Source organism: Struthio camelus, chromosome 18 (assembly GCF_040807025.1).
Source record: "Struthio camelus isolate bStrCam1 chromosome 18, bStrCam1.hap1, whole genome shotgun sequence".
Lineage (NCBI taxonomy): Eukaryota > Metazoa > Chordata > Aves > Struthioniformes > Struthionidae > Struthio > Struthio camelus.
In genome coordinates, this window is record NC_090959.1 from 17,053,811 (window position 1) to 17,076,151 (window position 22,341).

The window sequence follows — 22,341 nt, forward strand, 5'->3', positions numbered from 1 at the left end:
GTGCAAACCAGCCAGCACCAGATTACAAAATCAGCGGAGGTCTAAAGTCCTGCCCCTAGGAGCATTTCCCCACATCCAGCGCCGAAGCAGCTCGTCATCCAAACGCCTATTTCCTCTGACGACTTTAACTCCTTCTCCGCTCTTCACCTTCCCCTTTGCTATTATAATGTTGCCGCTCTGCTTCTTCGCGCTCCCTTGAGACGCGGTTGCCGCAAAAGAGGCTGCACAGAATACAATCCAGCTGCTCCGTCTGACCCGCTGTCGCTCCGAGGAGCAGCCAAGACAGGCACTTGTCCTCTGCGAAAACTTGCCTCTTGATACGGTAGTCTCGAATGCGTTGCTTTCGGGACGCCCCAGCAGTTTCGGCGCCTGGGCGAGCGGTGGACGTCACACCTGCAGCGGCCGGAGGAGCTGATCCTGTAAATCTCAGCGCGCGCCGAGACGGGGAGAGATCCCATCCCGGGGCGCCGCTTCGTTCCCCAGGCAGGGCAAGCAGCAGGGAGATAAGACGCCTCTGCCCTGTGGTTCAGTGCCATTTTCGGCATGCTGCACAGCACCGGACTGCACTGTTTGTACAGCGAGGGAGTCCGGGGCTGTATCAAGCTGCCGCCCGTCGCTGCGCTCGTTTGGAGAGCCCTTCACGTCCGCGAGGCAAGAAAAGCAATGCAAGGGGACAGCTTTTCTTATTAAACCGCGGCCACTGAGCTGAGAGAGCCCCACTGCCCGCATCTTCTCATCACCGTAGATGAAGGGCTGCTAATGGAAGCATCTGGCCAACAGCACAAGCTTCAGGCGCATCCAGAGGGAGACAGTAATGAGCAGACTCACTGCTGCGCTGACCCGCATCGAAACCTGCGGAATTACATTAGCCATCGATTTGTTTGCGTGCTTTGTATCACGGATTGGTAGCAAAATCGCACGCGCTCATCCTAGAAAGGAGGCACCGGCCTAACAGTTTTCTGTGGAAAGATAAATGCTGAGCAGCTCCTCCGCTGGTTTCTGCAAGGCAATTCCCAGATTTGCCCGGATTAGCACATTGCTTTACTGATTAGACACACACGTTGAACCGTCCCCTTCTGCGCACCGTCCTTCGACCCCAAGGCTTGGCCAAAGGAGCGGAGGGGTCAGCAGGTGGGAACTTGCTTGTGTAACCAAAATTTCTCTAGCGCCTGCTTTATCGCAGCAAGTAGTAGCTGCTAGCCAGACATCTCACGGCTTTTTCGAAGGGGGTTAAACAGACGCCCTGGTCGGACGAGCGACGCCGAGTCGCGCTCGCGTGGCTGACCCTCCGTTACGCCGCCTTGGATGCTCCGTGTCTCCTCACCGCTTGCCCCGGATCGGAGGCTTAAGTTTTTGGCGCAAGCGAACGAAGCAGCCTGGGACTCGCTACGGGCTGCACTCGGGAGACGTGCGTGGTGCAAGGGGGACCCTGGCCCGCGCTCGGCCCGCGGCCGGACACGCTGGGCGCCCGCCAGGCGCCGGAGGGGAGCGTGGCCCTGCGCGGCCAGGAGGCTCCCGCCGGTGCCCACCCTCCCGTTTCCCATTCAGCCGAGCACCCGGGCTGAACATCGAGGCTAATTTATATCCATAGGTGGCAGCAGCTGCCCGCGCTGCATGGTGACCCGGCTCCTGGGCGATGCCACCTCCGGGCAGCCCCGTGGGAGGTTTATACCGGCTGTTTCTGGTTTTTTTTTTTTGGGGGGGGGGGGAGATGGAGCTGATTTTGCAGCAGGCTGGAGGCGGCGATGCAGCGAGGCGGGAGCGCTGGGCCGACGGCGGCGGCGTCCGCCCGTGGGGTCCCCTCCGGAGAGCGCAGCCCGTGTAACAGCGGGGTTTAAGTGATGCCATGTGCAAGCGAAGGAGTTGAAAACTTTCCTTTAGCCTCGCGGAAGGCAAGGGGAGGCTGCTGTGTAGCGGGGTGCGCGCCGCGCAGCGGGCCGCGGCACGCGGCAAGGACGCGGGGCTTCGTCCTCAGGATGCTCTGCGGGAACCCTTGACTCCTCTTTTCAAGTCACTTAGTTCAGACAGAAAAGCTATTTTTCTTCCCGCTGAGAGCCGAGATACTTCCCTCCCGCCGTGAATCCCCAACCGGAGGCTCTAAGGGGCTCCTAACATCCTTCCCGTTGGGGTCTTAAAGGAGAGAAAAAAACACCGAAACGGTGCTCAGAAGCCAGCTGTAAAGAGAGCGGCAGTAAACTCGGAGGCTCTCATTAGAGGAAAAGCGCAGCGAAAATCCGTCCAAATCTTGTCATCCGTCCGCTTTTAAAACGATTGATTCTCGACCGGTTACAAATGAAATGTATCTTCGTCTCCTGAACGTGCCCGGCGCAGGCTTCGTCCCAGGAACTCAAACTGGATTCTTGCCGTCAGCACTGTGATTCCTCCCTGGCTGCTCCGAAGCACCCAAATTTTAGGCTATTTTTTTCATTCTAGGTCAGATAAATTTCTCGAGACCCGAGCGCCGAGGCCCTCTGGGGTCTGAAGTTTGGAGCTGGGACCGATGCTTCCAGCATTTTAGCGATATTTTATTTAGCAGTATGTTTTTATTTATATAGCGTACTGTACTGGTGTCCAAGCGTCGAGGAGCGGTGCTTCAGCGCTGGAGGTGCCTAGGCCTTGTTGCAGGCTGCTTCTTCTCAAACAAGCCTTTCTTATATGAAACTAATACAACCGACGCAGTTCAGTATCCCTTCAAGCTTTATTTATTTATTTTTTTGATTAATTTGAAATGTGGTTGAGTCCGGTATATTTTGCTTGAAATTTTTAAAATCTTTTTCTCCCACGAAATTTCAAATATTGAACTGTGCTAGGGTTTTTTTTTTTTTGTCTTTTTTTCCCCTTGGTTCTGCAGAGCAAGCATTTCGTGAGAAAGGCTGTCTTGGCTCTCTCTTAATGCCGCGTTACATAAGATGGTCATTAGATAGCTTGTTTGTTGTTGGCACTATATTTTCGCTAAATATTAACAAAGTACTGAAACGGCATCATCACACATTTAAATTCTTCAACTTTCTAGGGCTGGCAGTATTTGTAGGCTGCATTTTAACATTTAACTTCCAATGCTAAATTTTAACTTAAGGTTTTCTTTTTTTGTATATGTGTGTGTATATATAGATTTACGTGCATACATATATGTATATATGTTTTTGTTTTGCTTCCTCCTGTTTTGGCTAGGACAAGAGCAACCCCAGCAAACCGCGCATTGGGGAGGGAGGGGGGCACATGCAGCGAGAGCAGATTTCCAGAGAGAGCATCTTTAATGAACCTCGGTTCGAGGCAGTTTTTAATTTGCTCGGGTTTTTTTTGCATTAAAGCCGCCCCTTGCGGCCGCCCGCCCGCCGGGTGCTCGGCGCTGCGCACAGACCCCGCGCGGGTGGGGGGAGAGGGGGCGGAGCCCCGCCATCCCGCCCCTCCCAGGGAAGGGGCGGTGCTTCGCGACCCGGAGTCCCATTGGCGGAGATGCGTCGCGTGGGCGGGGCCAGAGGGGATATAAAGAGCGCGGCTGGGGCGGGGCCGGCAGCGCTGCGTCGGGGTCCGTGCGGAGCGGACGCGCACGCCAGCGCTCCCCGGGCGGCGGCGGCGCCGCCGCCGAGGGCCCCGCGGCCCTAGCGCCGTCGCCTCGCTGTCACCTCGCCTCGCCCCCTACCCAGGTGCGCGGGGGGGTCGGGGCGTTGCTGGGGGGTTCTGGGCGCTGCGCACTGTGCTGGGGGTGCTCGGTGCTGCATGCTGTGCTCGGCGTCGCTGGGGGTGCCCGGCGCTGCATGCGGTGCTGGGGGCTGCTCAGGGTGTCCGGCGCTGCCCATCTCGCCCCTGCAAAGCAGGCAGCGCCGTGCACGGTCCGGGGAGCGAGAGCACCCACTGCCTCTGCCCCTCCCGGTGGGGGTTTGGCTCCGGGCCCAGCGCCCTTCGGGGCACACCGAGCTGGGGGCTCATGTCCCGCCACGGTTTGGGCAACTCGGGGCGCCTGGCGATGGTGGGGTTTCGCCTGTGCGCTGGGCTTGACTGCCCGTGCCTCAGTTTCCCACCTCGATTAAGGCCAAGGCTGCTGGTGTGCTTGCAGCCCGGGGACCACGTGCCAGCCCGTGGGGACACAAGTGTGTGGAAGCATTGAGCAGCAGGAAGCCCCCAGAGTGGGTCATCCTTAGAGGAAAGCCTCATCTGGAGTGTGGGAAGGCTTGAACTGGCGCTTTGCGGAGGTGGCAGGGCCGCTGGCTCATCCCCGCTTCGCCCAGCCCGCGGCCGCTGGTGCGAAAGCGACCGCAGCAGGGAGGCGACGTGCCCCGAGCATCGCGAGGGCGGCGGCTGGGGCCGTTTGCAGGCGGCCCAAAACGCGGTAGCCCAGGCAGGCGGTTTTGGGGCGCGTGCCGGCGGTCTCGTGAGCGTCGTCGCACTGTCGCTCGCCTTGGCGGCCGCGTGCGTTTGGCTGCCGGAGGGGCTGCTCGCTTCGCCTGTCCCCAGGAACGCCGAAAGCAAGCACCCGCGCCGGCGCTGCAGGCTGGGGCACGCCAGCACCCCGCGCTCCCATGCACAGCCCTATCTCTACCTGCTGGATTGCGCAGCGTGCCCGACTCGATCGCTTCTGCTCGGAGGCAGCCGGCACCCGAATATTGCTGCGTGCAATAAGCAGTGTTTCACCCCTTGTGCCCATCGCGCCCCCCCCCCCCATTAATGCCAGCAGAGAGGTGGGGAGTTGCCGCTGCCTGGGGGCTGCCGTGCGCGGAGCCCCCCCTCCCGCGGGCGCCGGTGGAGACCTGCCCACCCACCCGGGCAACGCGCTCCTCCGCTTATGCAACGTCCTCTGGCGACTTCATGGCTCTGGGTTGTTGATGCAGCGCAAGTAACTGCGCTTCTGCAGAGAGGCCAAACAGCCGCCTCCCGTTCAGGAAGGAGTTGCTCGTGGACGTGCCAGGTCTCTCCCCTCTGCGCAAGCCGTTGTTTTTGAGGGAGTTATTCTAGCTTAGCCTTTGGCTCTTGAGCTCGAGCTTTCCAGCAGCAGATTAAAACTGCAGGTAGCCCTGTAAGTATTAAGGTCTGTACAGAAGGCAGCGTTGCTTTGAAGATCATGAGTATCAAATCTCTTGCAGGAGAAATCATGCTGGTGCTATTTCAGCTGTCTTGCAGCTTTCTCTTGTGTTGCTTGGGGCGGCAGGTTTTCGTCAGCTCCATCCTGAAGCACAACCTTGACTGCTGTCCCTTTTCTTACAGGTTTAAGATTTGCAGAAGACCCACGCTGAGACATGGCAGCAATCCCGCTGAGCGGCTCACTCATGGCCACGCACAACTACTACAGAAGTAAGAGCGACCGCTCTGGGTCCGGGGGGGGATGCAGAGCCGGTGCCGTGCAGAGAAGGGGGCAGTTTGCTCTGCCGGGCTCCTTCGAGACGCTGCTGCTGCAAAGATGAGACTGAACTCAGATTTGTGCTTTCAGCCCTGCGAGGGCTTTGCTCTCTGTCAGGTGGACGTGGGTCTTGCAGCAAAGTCCTTTGCTTCTTGTTGAGGTTGGAGGTGTGGGGAGGGGACAGCTGAGAACGCAGCTATTGCTGGGGAAATGAGGTCTCCCGAGAAGCTGCAGAACCAGTCTGGGGAACAGCAGCTACTGGTGCCTCTCCAGGGGAGAGACTTTCTGGTTTAATAAGTTGCCTAACCAGAAGGAGGTAAAATACTCCCCTTGAGCTGGAACTGGTAACAGGCTTTTGGCAGTCAGACTAAAACTGCGTGGATTATGCGCAGATTATATGCGGGAATTTGCATCCTCTTGGCCTTGGGGCATTGGTAGCAGCTTCAAGTGCTGCATGCAAGTGCAAGGCCATTAAATAACGTCCTTGGAGTGGAAGTTTTTTTTTCTGCACTGGTGCTTTTCTGGTATCTGACACTGGCCAGCTTCTAATCTCACCAGTGTTTCCTTGCTAGTGTTTTTTTGGCTTGGCGTTAAAGCTAGGCAAGTACTGGAGCGAGGTAGAGCTGGTGATGGGAGTAAGTCATGCGTGCGGGGCAGCCAGAGCATGCCAGGCGTCGGGTCGGGTCTCGTGGCGTGGCAGCGGCGGGACGTGCCCAGGGCTGGGGGGGGATGGCTCTGATGGCCCCAATCTCGTCCCCAGGGCGCGTGAGTTCAACATCGAGCAACAGCTCCTGCGGCAGCTCGGACTACGCTGGGGAGGTCATCCCGCACCCCCCGGGTAAGTGCCGTCCGGCGCCGCGGGGCTGCGCTTTTCCGAGCGGCAGCTCTGGAGGCCGTTGCACAGATCGTCCTTGCATGTTGTCGCGCGGATGCTTTTGGTTTAATGGGCTGCAATGAGCTGCCTCCCCTAGGGATCATAGCGGGAATATCCCGCATTTAAAAATCCACGTGGGTTATATGAAAGCCCTGAAGGAGCGGCCAGGCGCTAAGTCTTATTTCATCTTGCATTTTCAATGAACTGGAAATCTGACCTAACGTGTCCTATGTGACGAGACTGGAGCAGTAGCTGGGGCACGCGGGCCGGGCTAACCCCTGCCTGCATGGGGGCACGCTGTCTCCTAGGTCTCCCCAAGTCAGACCCCGGTCACTGGTGGGCCAGCTTCTTCTTTGGGAAGATGACTCACCCTGCCATGACGACAGTGTCGGAGTCTCCGGAGAGGTGAGTGGGGCTCTGGCCCGTCCTGAGCGCAGGGATGGCATCGGGAGCGCATCCAGGACAGCGTGGGGATGCTGCGAGGAGGGCGGCTGCCGCGGTGGGGAGGAGACGGTGGCTGGTCCTGCGGGCTTCAGCTGGAGCCCGCGGGATGCTTAGAGCGCCAAACTGGAAGGCGGGGCGATGCCGAGCCACCTTGGCGTGGGTCTGACCCCGCGCCCGCTCTGTCTTGCAGCCTGGGAGCCGTGCAGGCGGCCGGCGACGGGCTGGCGTGCGGCGCGACGCCGGGAGCCGGGAGGAAGCGCCACGCCAGCGAGCCCAGCCAGCCCCGCGCCAGGCCCTTGGCGTGAGCGGGCTGGCGCTGCAGCTCTCCCACCTCCGTAGAGTAAGCAGGCTGCTCTAGGTCACCAACCCTGGCTTTTAAGAAAAAGCAAGAAAAACCAAAAAAATTTCTACACCAGCCTTTTTACTGTTTTTTTAACACTGCGTTCTTTCTGTGCAGACTCGGTAACACCTTTGCTTACTTGTACAATGGCAACGAATAAACTCCAGCAGTCTTTTCAAATGCTATGAGTTGTTCTTCACCTGGCACGGGGGGGAGTTGGGCACCACGGGTGCCAGCGGCCCAGCCTGCCTCTTTGCAGGCAATGCAGTCCCCAGCTCTGACCGTCCACCCTGCAACTACAGATCCTCCTGACGGTGCTTCCCCTGCGTCCGGCTATGTCAAGAGGGACTTCCTGCAGGAGGCCAATGTGTCCGAGCAGGACAGTGCATGCTCTCCCTGTGGGCGGGCATGACGCATGATGCTCGGTGCGTTTTGCATGGGGCTGGGCCGCGGCTGCGCGTGAGAGCACGCTGCGGCGCGGTGATGCTGCGAGCGCCTGCTCTGCCCTTCTCTTTCCCTGGCCCTGCAGGTTGGCATCGAGCTGGGTTGGCATCGAGCTGGCTTTGCGGCGTTCACGCGAGCTGCTGTTGCAGCTCTACCCTGCTCCTGGGTCTGATGCCCCAGCGCCTGGGGTGGGAGATGCTGACCTGGCCTGAGCCCGGTCTGGTGGAGGCTTGGGAGGGATTTGGATATGGTGTGGGGTCTCCTTAGCCAGGAACCGGTGAGGCATGTGCTGGGGGCGTGAGGTGCCGAGGGGCAGGTCGGTGCTGGTGCTGGACGGTAGTTCGGGAGGAGGCACCGTGACAGTGGTCTGCTGCACTGCGCGGAGCAGCGGTTGGGCAGCTTTCGCCTTGAATTTGTGTGGCCCCTCTGCCAACCTGCCTGAAAGCTGGAGGATGGTGGTGGCACCTGGGGGGTAGTTTAGCACGTGACACCTGATAAAGTACCACGCAAGCAAGAACCCGCTGGTCCCCTGTGTGCGAGAGGGACAAGGTCCCGGTTCACGCTGCAGGCAAATGAGACTTGGCAAGAGTAAATTTAAACATGCAAACTGCTGATCCTCTGCGGTTTCAGCCCCAGCGCAAGATGTGCAAAGGGCCAAGCGTGTGGCTTTGTTTTGGGATGACACAGCCTGCGCAGACGCTCTGTGCAGCTTGGTTATAGCCTGCCCCGGGGGCAGGAAGCGTTGCTGACCCCTTTGCACTGTGCCTGCCGCTGGCAGGAGGCTGGGAGTCACCCGGGAGCACTGAGCAGTGACTTTGTACCCATGACATCATGCCAGCGCAGCAGGCAAAGGGCAAAATTGTGCATTAATGCATCTCCCAGCAAACTGCTGTCCTGGCCAAAGGAAAAGCCAGGGGAGGGGGTGGTTATTCTGCTTTTGCCTGTGCTGCACATGCCTCCCGGGTCACTTCTAGCTTTGCTACTCGTTTCTGCTAGCAGAAATGCCTTGTGCAAGCTTTGCCCCAAGATGTGGGTGTCCCGCTCAGCAGGGCCCTGGTCCTGCGTGTGGGTCTGTGCTCCTCCGGCCCCGGGAAAGGAGCCCGGGCTGAAACCTGTCAATCAGAAGCACGTCTGCTGCAAAACGTGGGGCAGCCGGGTCCACGCTGGCCCCGGCACGGAGCCAGCCGCTCGGGCGCGCGGGTCAGTACAGCTTGTACTCCTGTGCCTGCCAGTGCCTTCGCTCGGGGTCGGATGCTGACGTGGGTGCTGAGGCCGCTGGGTTGGAGCCAGCACCCTTTGCAGCCCGGTGGTGAACGGGTCGCGCCGGGTGCTGCGGGGAGGTTTGTGCCTGTCTGCCGTCCTCCGCCTGTCCGCCTCGCCCTGGCCCCGCGGCGGCGATTTGGGGCTTCACAGGGGCCAGCCGCAGCCCTGCGTTCCCCGGAAGCCCTGGCAAATTAGGGACGAGCCCTGCAGCAAACCCACGCGCTTCTCTCCCTGAGTGCAGGGGGATTTTCTGAAAGCCCGTAAACTCCCATGCGCGGTCGCCGGCGTGGTCAAACCAAGGCAGATGGCTGAGCTGGGCATGGCGGGCAGGCTCGGAGGCTTCTGCTGTTTCAAAAGGAACCAAAATAAGGAGTAAAAGCCGAGGTGCCCTCGGCAGAGCATAGAGCAGCCTCGGGGCTGCTCCGCTGCACGCAGCCGGGAGGTTCAGTCCTGGGAGCACGCGCGGGGCCAGCGCGGCCGTGGTGGCTTTTCCGAGCAAGGGATTAATTAGGCAGCAGAGGATAGAGAAGCAAAGGGGCGTCTGCACACACGCGCACGCTTAGCTATTTGTGCACACGATTACCAGAATTGTGCTTGCACATTGGGGGCAAATATTCTCCTTTCCACTCCTTGAGCAGCTGCCTCGTGCCAGTTTCCAAGGTTTTGACTATTGATTAACTCATATTTGGGCAGAAGTGGCTCGTGCTTTGTATTCAGCGTTGGCCATTACAGCAACGCTCATGCCGCTCCTTTACCGTAGGAGGAGCTCTCGCAGGCAGCCCAAGATGTTAAAATACTTGCTTTTATTCCAGCATCTTGTTGCTTTTAGAATTTTTTTTCTTGCAGAAACTCTGCTTCCTCCCATCCCTTTGCAAAGGCCGATGTTAAAAATAGAGCCCAACTATGCAGCCAAAATACGCGGCCTTAGACTAACGCTGTTTTCTAATGTCAGCAGGCCAAGTTTAAGCCACAAACAGTGCACACAGGAGATGGAAACCAGGGCATGGAGACATGTGATTGCCATAGCCGCTCGGGGAGCGATCGCCTAAAAGGCTTCGGGCTCCGGCCTCGCTGCTCACCCGAAGGCCGGATGGTGGGAAGATGCCGGGATCACGGCAGGGCTGCTGCGGGTGCAGGGCTGCGGCTCCCTGCCAGCGCGGCTCTGCAAAGCCGTGCTAATACCCAGCAGCAAGCAAGTAGCACGAGTTGTTGCTGCAGAGCTGAGCTGCCTTTTCCAGCTTGCACAGCCGCTGGCCCTTGGCACGGCAAGGCGAGATGCTTGAGTGGCTGCCGGCCAGGCTGCTCCTCCTCCAAACACAGCGCCTGGGACGGGAGGATCGCCTGCAGCTGGGACATCACACGGAGGTCTCCCAAAACGGTGCCAGGGTGTCCCAGCAGTGCAAGGTACTCGAGTCTTGTTGTCTCCCTCAGCCCTGGGACCACACAAATACAGACTATTCCCTTTGCCCCCAAACAGCTCAGGCCTTATTTTGTTCAACTGTCCTTTAAAAATGGGCTCAATCTCTGCACTCTTCATGCAGCATTGCAGAGAGCATCGAGGGGGCAGAAATCACGCCGGCCGATGCTGAGCTGGAGCCCATCGCAGCGGGCAGCCGGTTCTTCCAAGCAGCCCCGCTCCCCCTCTGAGCTCCCGAACGGGGCCGGAGGCTTGCTCAGCCCCCCACCACTCTGTGGGCACGAGCATTGAGCCAGCCGGCCTTGTTCTCCCCTCCTTTCATTCATGGCAGAATTTGCAGCATTTTTGAGCTTCTCAAGTTGGAGCCCTGCCCAGGCTTAAAGTGTTTGAAGCAGGGAGGAAAAAAACAGCCCTTTGCTTTTAGTTTAAGAAGCAAATAATGATTTGGAGAAATGCCAGAAAATGCCAGACTCTGCGTGCTGGCAGGGAGCAGCGATGCGGCGGGATTCCTGAGCCAGCCACCCTGCACCGTCACCCTCTGCTGCACCTTCACCCCTTGCACGGCCTTCGCTTCCCTCTGAATTTTTAGCACCATCTGGTGGCAGCAAGACTTGCAAATTTGCTGTCTTTCCTGCCGGAACAGATCTGTCTTGCATGCATGGCTCGTGTCGGAGCCTCTTCTCAGCACGGGTTATGTCAGTCACCTGCTGGCCGCTGCTGAGGTCTCCAGTTGCTCCTCGGAGGAGACCTGGGATGTGCCTACGTGTGTGCGCATCCCTGCGGCACGCTCTTGATCGGGCACTTGACCAGGCTCCGAAATGCTTTGCAGGACAAAGATCTCCCATCGCATCTGTGTCCAAGCACTGGGGCAAAACTAAGCTGAATGGGTGCATGGGTGCCTCAGCAGTCTGTGGCCACGTACATGTCCCACCAGTGAGAGCTGCCAGGGCTCTGCATGACCCCGGTCGAGAAATAGGCTCCTCCAGGCCACATTCACCTTACCTATTTTTCGGTGTCCTCCTCGGGCTGGGATGTTACGTACACTAGAAATACACATCTCTGCACCAAGCAGAAAGGGCATCCAGGCAATGAGCCTCGACAGAGATGTTTATATTTCAGCCCTTTGAAACAAGAGCGCTGGGTCTCACGGGGGTGTGAACCCCACGGTTGAGGCTCCCAGCTCAGGGAGCTTCTGGGGCTGCCCAGGCCCACAGCTCTTCCTGGCATCCTCATGGGGCTCTGCAGCCAACTGCAGACCACCTGGAGCCCTCAGAGTCACCACGAGCAGCAGCTACTGGCAGAATTTATTTGCCTTTCCTACATTTGAGGTTTTATTTTAAAAGAGGATACAAAATTCCTTTAGGAACCTGTAGCTCACCACAACCCAGCTATACTTGAAACAGCCACAAGGTGGTGGCAAAGACAAGCAGATGGAGCAAAGCAGCCCATTAGGCTGGGCTCCGGCTCAGGGATGTGCTGGGCAGAGAGAGCTGCTGCTGCGGAGGCTTTAGTTGACTGGGAAGAGGGGAATGACAGAGACCCCCCCCCCCCAGAGGGTTTAGTGCACACTTGGGTGAATAGAGACGACAGAGATAGAAAGATAGTTATATCTGTGTGGTTGCAAAAGGGTTGCAGAAGAGGAATTTATTGCAAGTTATTGCATTCGTGGCATGGAGGGGAGGACAGAGTGAGTATTGAGCAGATCAGAGACTCCACCACTACACAAACCAGTGCAACGCCTTGCAAGGACTCAAGGACAAGTGTCAGCAACCATGCCAATGTACGGGAGCATGAGGAGGGCTGCACGTGGCATGCAGATGGATGCACACACATTTATTGATAAATACACCAAATACACACTATAAGTTAATCAAGCAGAGCCAGAAATGGACACAAACTGCAAACCTTCACTTTGGGTATGGCGAGTGGCAGGTGAACTCCCACCCTACTGGCTAACTGAAGATGTAAACCCTGAATGATGCCTTTGCTAACACGTTGCTTTTCAACCAAGTACAGCCAAGAACAAGAGTTCTCCAAAACTCATTGCATTTTCCCTCAGCCACCTCCCCATGTCCTCACCAACAGGAGCTATGGGCTCTTTTCAGAGATGTGCATTCCTTGGAGCCACGTCTGAGGGCAAACCAGAAGAAGGGAGCCATTTGGCAAGAATTGGTCTGTAGGTGATTATGCAAGAAGGGTGGTGCAAGGAGGTTACCCTCAGGAGAGCGAACTGAGCACACGGCTGTAAATGAAGCCGAGTCTCTCACACAGTGTGGAGAAAGTGGGACGTTCCTCGGTGTTGCGGTTCCAGCACTCCAGCATGATGACATAGATCTCGGGAGGGCAGGTGCTTGGCCGGGGAAGACGGTAGCCCCTGGTGATTTGCCGTATGGTTTCTTGGTTTGTCATTCCTGCAAGAAGAGAGAAGAGTCTCCTAACTCTTCATACCACTGACCCATCCCCAAAGGATGCCCTGCCAGTATATCTGGAAAGGGCCAGAATGTCAGCCAGCGTTGACATGAGAGGCATCTCTCTGCCATGAGGCTGGTACAGAAGAGGTGGCCGGAGGTCAGCCAGCCCTCTGCGCTCCCACCAGCCCCTTCTGCAAGCAGTGAAAAATCACTCTGGGCAGTTACAGAAGCAAATTCTAGGGTGGACAGTAATTTTCTCATGCTCCAGAAGCTGCTTCTGCATCAGTTACAGATGGGGAGGAGACAACACGACAAGGCTTTTGTGACATGCTGGATCTCAGCACATCAGGGAGCCACCAGCAAGCTACCTGGTGTAAGGATGGGAGCAGTGGAGGAGGTGGCACAGCAGCCTCCCCAGCCCGCTCAGGAAGGTGGGGAGACCCATCAGCCCTACCTTCGTATGGGATTTGCCCATATGTGAAGACTTCGTAGAGCAGAATCCCGTAGGACCAAACATCAGACTTCGAGGAGTAGGTGCGGTAGTTCGCTGCCTCTGGGGCTGTCCACTTCACTGGGATTTTGGTGCTGCTGCTGGTGGAATAAATATCATCCTGAAAAGAAATGGGAGATCGGTCTTGAGGGCTATGAACACAGACTCTTCCCCTGGAAAAGCCATAGCTGAAAGCTGAAGTGCCATGGTGGCTCTGAGGGCTCAGGCCCTCAGTAGGGTTCATGGCTATGGCATTCCAGCCCTGCATTACTGAGAAGGTCTGGTGGGGCTCTCTGAGGGGGAATCTAATTAGGGTAAGCACGTCGTGTGTCAGCGGAGACATGATCTGACCCAAGCGGTGCTTTCCTGGCCCCTGTTCCCAGGACTGGGTCCCAGCGGGCATTTAGCCTTTCAATGCCAGCACACGCCAGAATGAGACTTGATGGTGTGGAGCGAAGCATGGCCATGGCCCATGTGGGTAGCATGAAGCCATGTCTCAGTCGTTGCTCGCAGAGAGCAAATGGCTGCCCTGGTGCCTCGTTCCCAGGACTCAGAACCAGGGAGCAGGGAGAAGACAGTGAAGGGCTAGCTGTGCTCACTCAAAGGCAGCTCCAAAGCCATGACCTGCTGTCTGGGCCTTGCCCACAATGCAGGATGGGGAATGGGGAGCAGCCTGGGGAAAGCTGAAGCTGGACACGGTTCTCACTGGCGTACCGCAGCGATACGAGGCAGCTCTGTTTTGTTGGGTGACGGGAAGGACCTGCAGCTCCTCACTGACTGACCTTGAGGAGCCGGGCAAGTCCAAAATCAGCAATTTTGCAGGTGAGTTCATCTCCCACCAGGATGTTTCTGGCTGCCAAGTCCCGGTGAACAATGTGCTTCTCTTCCAGGTACCTCATCCCATCCGCCACTTGGAAGGCGATGTTGACCAGGTGGGAGGTGCCCAGGGACTTCCCTTCAGGACCTGTTAACCCAGGAGATCTACGCGGTTAAGGCAATCTAGCAATAGCTATTTTAGGTGCTCTAGTGCCTTCTGGTTTGGAAAGACAGCCGGTGCTGGCAATATGGGGAAAACCGTTGCGGAGGAATATGCAAAACCTGTGTTATGTGTCTCCACTGCACTGAACTAAACTTGAATTTGAGGTCTTTCCTAACGGTCTTTACTGTGACGTGTGTGAAATTCAGTGTGCCCCAAGTGCTTCTCAGGAAAGCACTCGGATGAACTTTGAGAAGTATCCTGTGTTGCAGTGAGGAAGCAGACATCCTTAACTACTGCAAAGCTAAAGGTGACCTTCTACCACGCCTAGGTCCAGCCTGGCAGCCAGGCCTCTCAACCTGTCCTACCTGTTTGCTCCTGCTCCTCCAACACCAAATACTGCTGGAGCCCTAACCAAAAATGAGGTCAAGTTACTTACTATGGGGGAAGAGGGGGGTTGTATCCGGAAGAAAACAGGGTCTTAGTGTTTGTCTTGTTTCCCTTTAAGATAGATTGATTAGTAGGTCAGGCATGAAAGAAAAGAAAGAAGCAGAAAAACAAATACCATAGGCATGTTCCTCTTTGCACTGTTACAGGGCTGACTCACCAGGCAGTGAGTGGAGGCCTACCCTGTTATCAGTTCTGCACCTGAATAAAAATATGTTGCAAGATCCGGCAATATCATTCAGAACAAAGACAGCATTCCCCAAACAAGCCAAAAGCCTTCATCCCAACTTCTTCACCGGCAAGTGGGCTGTCAGCTCTCATGAGCACAGCTGGGCTCTGAAGTGGCTGATACGAACTTAACGTGGCCCGCCAAAGACCATCTCCACCAAGCTCCTATGGCTTGCTCTGCATTAGCACTGGCCTAAACAAGACTGAAGCCAGGCTCACGCTCTCTTAGGGGCTTCATCTAGGTTCATAGGGCCAGTCTGGGGTACGGAAAGCCCCTGCCGAGCATGGGCACTAAGACAGAAATATTGCCTCTGCAGGACCTCTCCGAGCTCCCTCCTGGTGCTTGCAGGGTGGTACTCACTGTTGAGGTAGCTGTGGAGGTTGCCTTTCCGCATGAGTTCGGTGATGATGTATACCGGCTCGTCCACTGAGCACACGGCGTGGAGCTGGATCAGTTTCTCGTGCCTCAGGCGCTTCAGGTTCTGAATCTCCTTGGTGAAATCTTCTGCCTTCATGTCAGCTGGGGAAGAAAGCCGGCACAGCCTTTGTGGGCGACTTTCTCACCCAGATAATGGGAGCTCAGCATCTCCCATCTGGGATAAGGACCTCTTTCCTCCCCACAGGCCACCCCTATTTTCAAGGATTAGATCTGCTTCTCAGATCCAAACACCAAAGAGAGGTTTTCCACAGGGCTTTGGATGCCACTTTCAGCATCACAGTCTCATCAGGGACAACGCACCCCTTTATCAGAAGCCCACTGAACAGAGCCATGTTATTAAGGCGCCAGTCCAGGTTTAGGTGAGTCCATGCAAATAGTCCAGTAGCTATTTGTCAGATCCTACCGCAATTTGCTTAATAAGATGGTGACAAAGAGAATTATGAAACCAAAGGGGGTGACGCAGCAGTGAATAAGAGACCACGCAGGCCCTCATTCCTCCTCCTCCTCCACACACCTTTTATGATCTTGATGGCCACCGGCACCGTGTTTCTCCACAGTCCTTCCCACACCTCTCCAAAGTAGCCTTCGCCCAGCTTTCTCCTCAGGGTGAATTCCCAGCGCGGGCGCTCCCATCCATCTCTCTCGGGTGGTGTCTGTGTGAAACGAGCACCACACACTCAGACCATCCAGCTAGTCAGTACTTGACTGTGAGACCCTGGACAAGCTTTTGGCGTCTGCCAAGGCCCAGGTGTCACGGAGGAGTGACCAGAGCATGGTGCTCCACCACTTGAGTTGCACTTGTGTTGCCAGGTGTGCACCTCCTTTCCCTCAGCTAAATTTTTCATTCAGGACACAAAAGCTGTGGGGAACCCTCTGCAGTAGCCTCTTCCTTGGAAACATCTCAGAGCCAAAAGTGCACAGAAGAAGAGCTTTCGGGCTGCATAAAATATTAGGAATTTGAGCAGCCTTAGCTTTTTCTCGGGGAAAAATTTGGACCGTATAAGAAGCATAAAGGCAAAGCAAATGTTCCTGCAACGGAGCTTTTGCTTGAAAGCCACCCACCCAAGAGAGGCCATTTCGTCTGCCTCTGCAAGCCAGGTAGGTAGTGGCTGTGCAGCCAGGGCTTGGGAAGTGGAAGCTGCACTGCCCGGGGAGGCTGGTTAAAACTTGGCTTTGCCATTTAGGAGAGATTCAAGTCATAATTCATTCCAAATCAGCCCCCAAAGATAGCTTTTCTCTATTTCCTGTAGACACTTAAAAAAAAAAACGTAGATAAATACTATTGCAGATTATGACTGATTTAAACTTCAACTCTTTAAGCATTTCTTATGCCTTTCAATTTCACTTTTGAATTATTCACATGTTTAATTATTATTTCTAAGTCATATTTGGTGAATGGAATTCTAATCAGGAAGTGAGTTGGTAATGTGGGATTAATACTCTAATTGGCTTTATGTGTGCTACAGTAATTAGCATAAAAAGCGTAGAAAAGCAATGTGTTCTTATTACACTCTAGGATAAATTTGGAAGCTCAGGTATTTCCAGAGTTAGCGTTGAGGAGATCTGTAACAAAAGGATTTCCAGTCTTTGATACGGAGGAGACATTTCAGAAAAGCCCATGCATTTTGGCCAGAAGAGGACAACCGGACAGAAAGCCAGGAGCAGAGAGTTGCCCCAACCCTTGAAATACCATGCCCAGCTGTAGCACGGCTGATGAAAGGAAAAGCTGGCAGTTTTACTAACAGATGGCTAGACTAATTAGATTCCCATTTCTTGTAAAATATATAAAATGATTTTCATCTTCCTTTAGGACAGAGTCTGTACTCACCCTCCCTTTTTTTAAAGGGAGCCCCGAAGCACGACTAATTTTGCATTTCGCACTTTCCCTCATTTCGCTTTAACAGGGCATCGTTTAAGAAGAAAAGAAAAGGAAAAAAAAAAAGAAAAAAAATTGCATCGTGCCAGTCATCTGCCAGTTTAAATGTGCAAGAGAATCCGCGCGGCTAAACGAAGCCAAGGGAGCTGGAGGAGAGGAGCGAGCGAGCGGGCGCCGCCGGGGGCAGCGGGAGCCGTAGGCGCACCCACCGCCGGCACGCAGGGCTGCAGCAGGCGCCTCTGGATGATGGGCCAGTTTGCGGCGTAGAAGGCGAGGAGCTGCTCCATGCTGGCGAACGGCTGCCCCTCCTGGATGTGCAGGCTCCCGCCGGGGCTCTTGCAGATGCGGAAATGGCTGACTTTGGCGTGGTTGCGCACTGCCGAGAGGAGCAGAACGGAGACAGCTCAGAGCTTCCCTCCGTCCTCCCTAACGCTGCTGCCGTCGCACTTCCAATTGCATTTATCCCCAAGCAAGTCTTTGGCGTATTATACCCGCCTCCTCCTTTTTCTCCCAGCCCCTGGCTCAGAAGACCCTGGACAGCAGGTGGCTTTTCCAGCTAACGCACAAGGCTGGACTAATTTGGCCTGGAGAGGCAGCACTTCGTTAGGGGAGATAACTCAGCACTGAAACGAGCTGCTCGGAGACGGGCTGAGCTCTCGGCCGCTCGAGGTGGGTAAGGCAGGAGCCGCTGCCTCCCCGAGAGGTGCGTCGTAGCTCGGGGCGGGGGGATTTACGGGCCGGGAGCAGGATTTACTGTGAATTTCTCCGGCCCGTTGGCACTCAGATCAGGTTAGATGGTAACGGCGTTGTCTGCTCTGCAAAGCCAAGACTTCAGAGCGGGGCAAGCGAGAGCAGCTCGGACCCTGACAACGGGGAGCGGCAGCATGTTTTTAGACAATCTGCAGCTGACAAAAACTGGAAGGAAATCCTGGGAGTCGGTGCTACAAAACTGTCGCTAAGTCGCTCCCAACTCTTTACGGCCTTCATGGGCCGCGTGCGAGCCACGCGCTTTCCTCCACCCCAGCAGCTCGGCGATCCCCAGCTGCATGCAACAGCATCTCTTAGCCTTCCCCGGGCTTCTAGAAAGCAGTTAGTTCATTTTAACAAGATGCTGTAAAAGCCTTTATAACACAGGTCCATGTTTTTTCCGTCTCATGCCAGCCGAGCCCGGAGCTGCTCCTAAGGCATCGTCCGGTTCCTTTTCCTTGGCTCGTTTTTCTCTAGGTAAATGGCACCAAATTACCTGAGAGGGAGTATTCGCCCTTGCTGCTCTCGCTGTCTCGCACGAGGAAGGAGCCGTGCTGGTTGGGAGGCGACAGGAGGAGCTGCTCGGCTTCATTTCGGCTGATCTTGCTGAAATACCAGCTGTGAAGGGAGAGCAGAGGCCGGTCAGAGCTGGCGCGTCCCGGGACGGGTCGTGGCCACGGGGGCGACCCGCGCGATGTGGGGAAGGGGTAAGATGCAACAACACCCAGGGCAAAATGCGCTGGAGCTGCGGTGCCGGCATCCCCGCGTGGGGCTGCACCGCGCTGGAGCCTGTTGCCAGCCCCGGTGCTCGGGGACGGTGCGTTCATTGGGTTTTGCCTGCACTTGTGGCCTCCTATTGCAACTTGCTAAGTGCAAACTGTTGCCTCGCTTTTTCTAACTCTTGGCAGAAAGCACCGTTCACCCCCCTGCAGATGCAGCTGGTATTTCCAGCTCCTCTGCCGCAAGTCCTTCGCTGGTGCACGGGCTGCAGCAGCTCCTCCGCGGTGCTGCTTGCTGCTGGCAGGGCGTCCCCACGTTTGAGAGCGCGAGGAGGATGTGCGCTCAGGCTGAGGAGGGCAGCACCGCCGTTAGACGCGAGCGACCACAGCTGGGACACGTCCGGCTCTGCGCTAAGACCTGCTCCATCTGCCCCTCTGCAAACCGCTGGGCTGTTTCAAGTCTCTGGAGCAGGATCAAGGACCGTCATTTGCCATCAACCAACCATGTGCAGAGGAGCCCTGGGGCTCTTGAAGCCACTGCTGTAGGTGATGGAGTCCATGTCCACCACCGGAGGACAAACTAAAGGAGCCGGGCTGCCCGCCTGGGCAGGGAAGGGCAGATGGGGCGCAGGGAGAGGCTCCCCAAGGCAGAGGCAAGGCACAGTCACCGTTGACTCAAGCTGGCCATGTCTCAGCCCATCCTGGAGCTGCTCCCGTGAGCACCGAGCATGTTGGCACCGCTTTGCAGCGCCGCAGGAGCGGGGAGCAGCAGCACTCGCCCGAGACGGCCCCGATGCCCCCGGCCCCCGGCCCGAGCCGTGTCGGCCAGCGGCAGCCGGAGCTGCTCCCAGCGGCGGTCGACGTTGGTGCCCTGTGGAAGAGGCTCCAGTGGGGGCAGCACCCAAGCGTCCTACCAGGAGACTAACCCGGCTGCGGAGCAGTTCTCCGCACTCGACATCCTGGTGCGCTCGTCTTTGACCTGCGGCTCACGGACACAACCGCATTTCTGCCCAAAAGCAAATCTTGGCAACGAAAACGTGCCTCTTGCTAGGCCGGGCGCGGGCAGCTCCGGCTCAGGGTGTGAGCCCAGCGGATGACCCAGCCGAAGCCTCCTCCCGCGCCTCGTCAGCGCCGGCGGTTACCACCGAATCCCCCACGAGAAAAGGCAGGTCGGTTGCTCGGTCCTGACACCAGCATGACGCACGCGAGTGCTGGGAAGGAGCTGGGTTTCATCCAGCCCCAGCAGCCTAACATGGGCCGGGACTTGAGGGTTCGTCATGAGCCGGGATCACTGGTTTCTAAGAAGCTGCACAGGAAATTATACGTGCTGGAGTTACTGCAGCTTAATGAGTTACCCCTGCGGCTCCGGAGAGTGGGCGCGCTCGTGCTCGCTCCGGGAGCCGGGGCTGAGCTGCACGGCGTGTGTGGGCACACATGCATGCACGCACGCACACGCGTGCACAGATCTGCCAGGCTATTTTGTGCCGTGCAAATGAAGCCATCAGCCAACACCCCCCCGCGGTTCGTGCAGGCTGCACCGGAGCGGTCCCAACCCTGTCGAAACCCCCCGGCATCTGCCCTGCTCCGAAGCAGGCGGAAAGCAGGGTGGGGAGGGGGGGGGGTCTCTGACAGCAGCCGGTTCGTTCGGCACAGCTAGGAGCAAGTCGCACCGGCAACGTCTCGGCGCGGCCGGTGCGACACCTACACCCGTACGCGGCTGACGTGCACAGGTCGAGGGGGACCAGCAGCGCCAGCCCACGGCACGCCGCACCTTTGCTCGCCGTGGCAAACGCCTCGGGCCCAGCTGCGGTGCGTTACGGGACCTGGAAGGACTTCACCCCTCCCCGGGAGATGCCAAGGCAAAGGCATCTCCTCCCTTCCCCGTGCGGACACGCGGCCGGAGCCGCGGCCGGGTACTTACGGCCGGTGAGCGGAGGTCGCCTGGCTCAGGTTCGCCACGTACGTCGCAGGAACGTAACCCGTGGCCGGTTCCCCCAGCAGCCTCCTGGCTAACACATACTCGCCCTCTTCTTTGAGGACGCGCAGTTTGTCCCCTGCATTTATGCTCAGTTCGTCTGCGCTCCGGGCTGTGAAAGCGTATAAAGCAATAAAGAGCGAGGACTTTGGGATGTGGGAAACGGGGTTCGGCTCCGAGTGCAGCGAAACGGCATCGGAACCGAAATACCCCAGGGAGCAGCCGTCCCGGGAGCCGGGCCGGAGCTTGTTCCAGAAAGACGTCAGGAAAGTCAAGCGCTTCCGGACAAACTGCTCCATCGCCGGTGCGAGCGGAGGCGGCGCGCCTGCCTGCTCCGAGCGGGGCAGCTCGGCGGGCACGCCGGCGGCATCTGGGCTTCCCCGCGCTGGCAACTCCCCGTTTCGGAAAGGGAAACTCGCTCATTGGGTAGGGCAGGTTTGCAGGCGGGGATTCATCCGCTCGGGCCTGCCGGCACATCTGGCGAGGCAGCCACAGCTGGAACCTGCTCCATTGGGTGAGGCTGGCTGCGCTCAAAGAAGGAGAAAGGAGCTTTTTTTTTTTTTTTTAATTATTATTATTTTAAAGGGTTCTCATGCTCGTTACCGGAGCACCGGTAAACGCAGCTCTCTGTTCTTTAAGCAGCTCTTGTGATGAGTGGCAGGCTCCAGTCAATAATCTTGATTATGCTTGTGTGGGAGGGTTTTTTTTTTTTTCCAAAGGAAAATAATTGCATCCACAAACGTGCAGGAATTAGTTAGAACAGAGAAATAACCACAAAGAGATTTGGAGTGGTTTGGCTCTGTGCTGCTTGGCCGTTCTGGGGTGATACGCGGAGCAGAGCCCTTGCACGCCGGCCCACCCAGCTCGCGCTGCCGGCTGAGCGGACCCGGACTCTCAACAGTCCCGGTCATGTTCTGGCGTGGACAGGCTGCAAATACCCTGCTAAAAGCCAGCAGGCCAGGGCAAACTCAAGCGTCCACCAAAATACCGAGATTTATGCCTCGTGTCCGGCATACTCGGCGTAAGCTGTCTCAAGATTGCTGCTCAAGTGAAAAAAATCCCAGTTCCAGCAGGTGCCCACGCGCCCCCTATGACGGTTTTGTCACTCAACTCTTTCCATCTCACTAGCGGGAGGTTTTTGGCTGGCAGTCCTCTCTGTGGTCTGCTCCCCCAGGAACTCAGCTCCTGTGCTTGAGCCTATTACTGTGATGCTCCTCTGCTCTAGCTGGTCTGTGTAGCTGACTTGGGGTGTGCAGTTTGGTTTGGAAAGAGACTATCGAGAAAAAAAAGAGGAGAGATGTATTGTACTGGCCTAGGCTGAGGGCTACTAAAGTCCCTCAAACAGCCTTTCCCCAGGCAGGTGGGCACACGGGCACTCTAGTGCTGTTCAGTTTCTGAGTTCCTACCAGATCTAACTTTGGGAAGTTTTTTTTTTTTTTTGATGAAAAACTCACTTTAGGGTGTCAGATTGGCAAACCATCCTGGGTCTAGTATTTGCAGAAAGACATTTTTGTTATAGTAAATAAAATCACAGACATTAGGAAAAAACAAACTGGAAGGTGCTGCATGGTGTATGAAGAACAAACTGGTCCGGTCCCTGGGTGAACAGCTAGGAGCCTGCCGTATGTTACTTCCTGGGTGTCCTGTGATGGCCAGACAAGCTGCAAAAACTAGATCTGAACATTTGGGTCGGGAGTTGGCTTGTCCCCCACCCTTCTCCAGCGCTGAAGGAGGAGCACACAGCTCTCCAGCAGGACACTCTGCACATCACTGTGCAGGTGAGAAGTGGAAAAGGGTGCAGGGAGTCTTTAACAAAACGTTCTGCTCCCTACATACCAGAAAGGAGCACTTGGATATATGGAGAATCCCCCTGGGGTCTTCCCCCACCTGCCGAGCGCACTGCCTCTCTCCTGCTG

At 56.6% G+C, this 22,341-nt stretch overlaps 2 protein-coding genes across 2 annotated transcripts; one reads left to right on the forward strand and one right to left on the reverse strand.

Moving 5' to 3' along the window:
• Positions 1–3,501: 3,501 nt before the first annotated feature.
• PPDPF (pancreatic progenitor cell differentiation and proliferation factor) lies at positions 3,502–7,173 on the forward strand. The gene is made up of 5 exons (XM_068912809.1): positions 3,502–3,647; positions 5,203–5,289; positions 6,096–6,173; positions 6,518–6,614; positions 6,844–7,173. Exons 2-5 carry the CDS (start codon positions 5,235–5,237, stop codon positions 6,956–6,958), a joined length of 345 nt encoding a protein of 114 aa, XP_068768910.1. The 5' UTR covers positions 3,502–3,647; positions 5,203–5,234; the 3' UTR covers positions 6,959–7,173.
• Positions 7,174–11,823: 4,650 nt separating this feature from the next.
• SRMS (src-related kinase lacking C-terminal regulatory tyrosine and N-terminal myristylation sites) lies at positions 11,824–20,724 on the reverse strand. Its single transcript, XM_068912202.1, has 8 exons — positions 20,372–20,724; positions 18,228–18,349; positions 17,194–17,360; positions 15,623–15,761; positions 15,031–15,189; positions 13,801–13,982; positions 12,983–13,139; positions 11,824–12,528 (listed from the first exon to the last, which is right to left on the reverse strand). Exons 1-8 carry the CDS (start codon positions 20,722–20,724, stop codon positions 12,335–12,337), a joined length of 1,473 nt encoding a protein of 490 aa, XP_068768303.1. The 3' UTR covers positions 11,824–12,334.
• Positions 20,725–22,341: the final 1,617 nt, after the last annotated feature.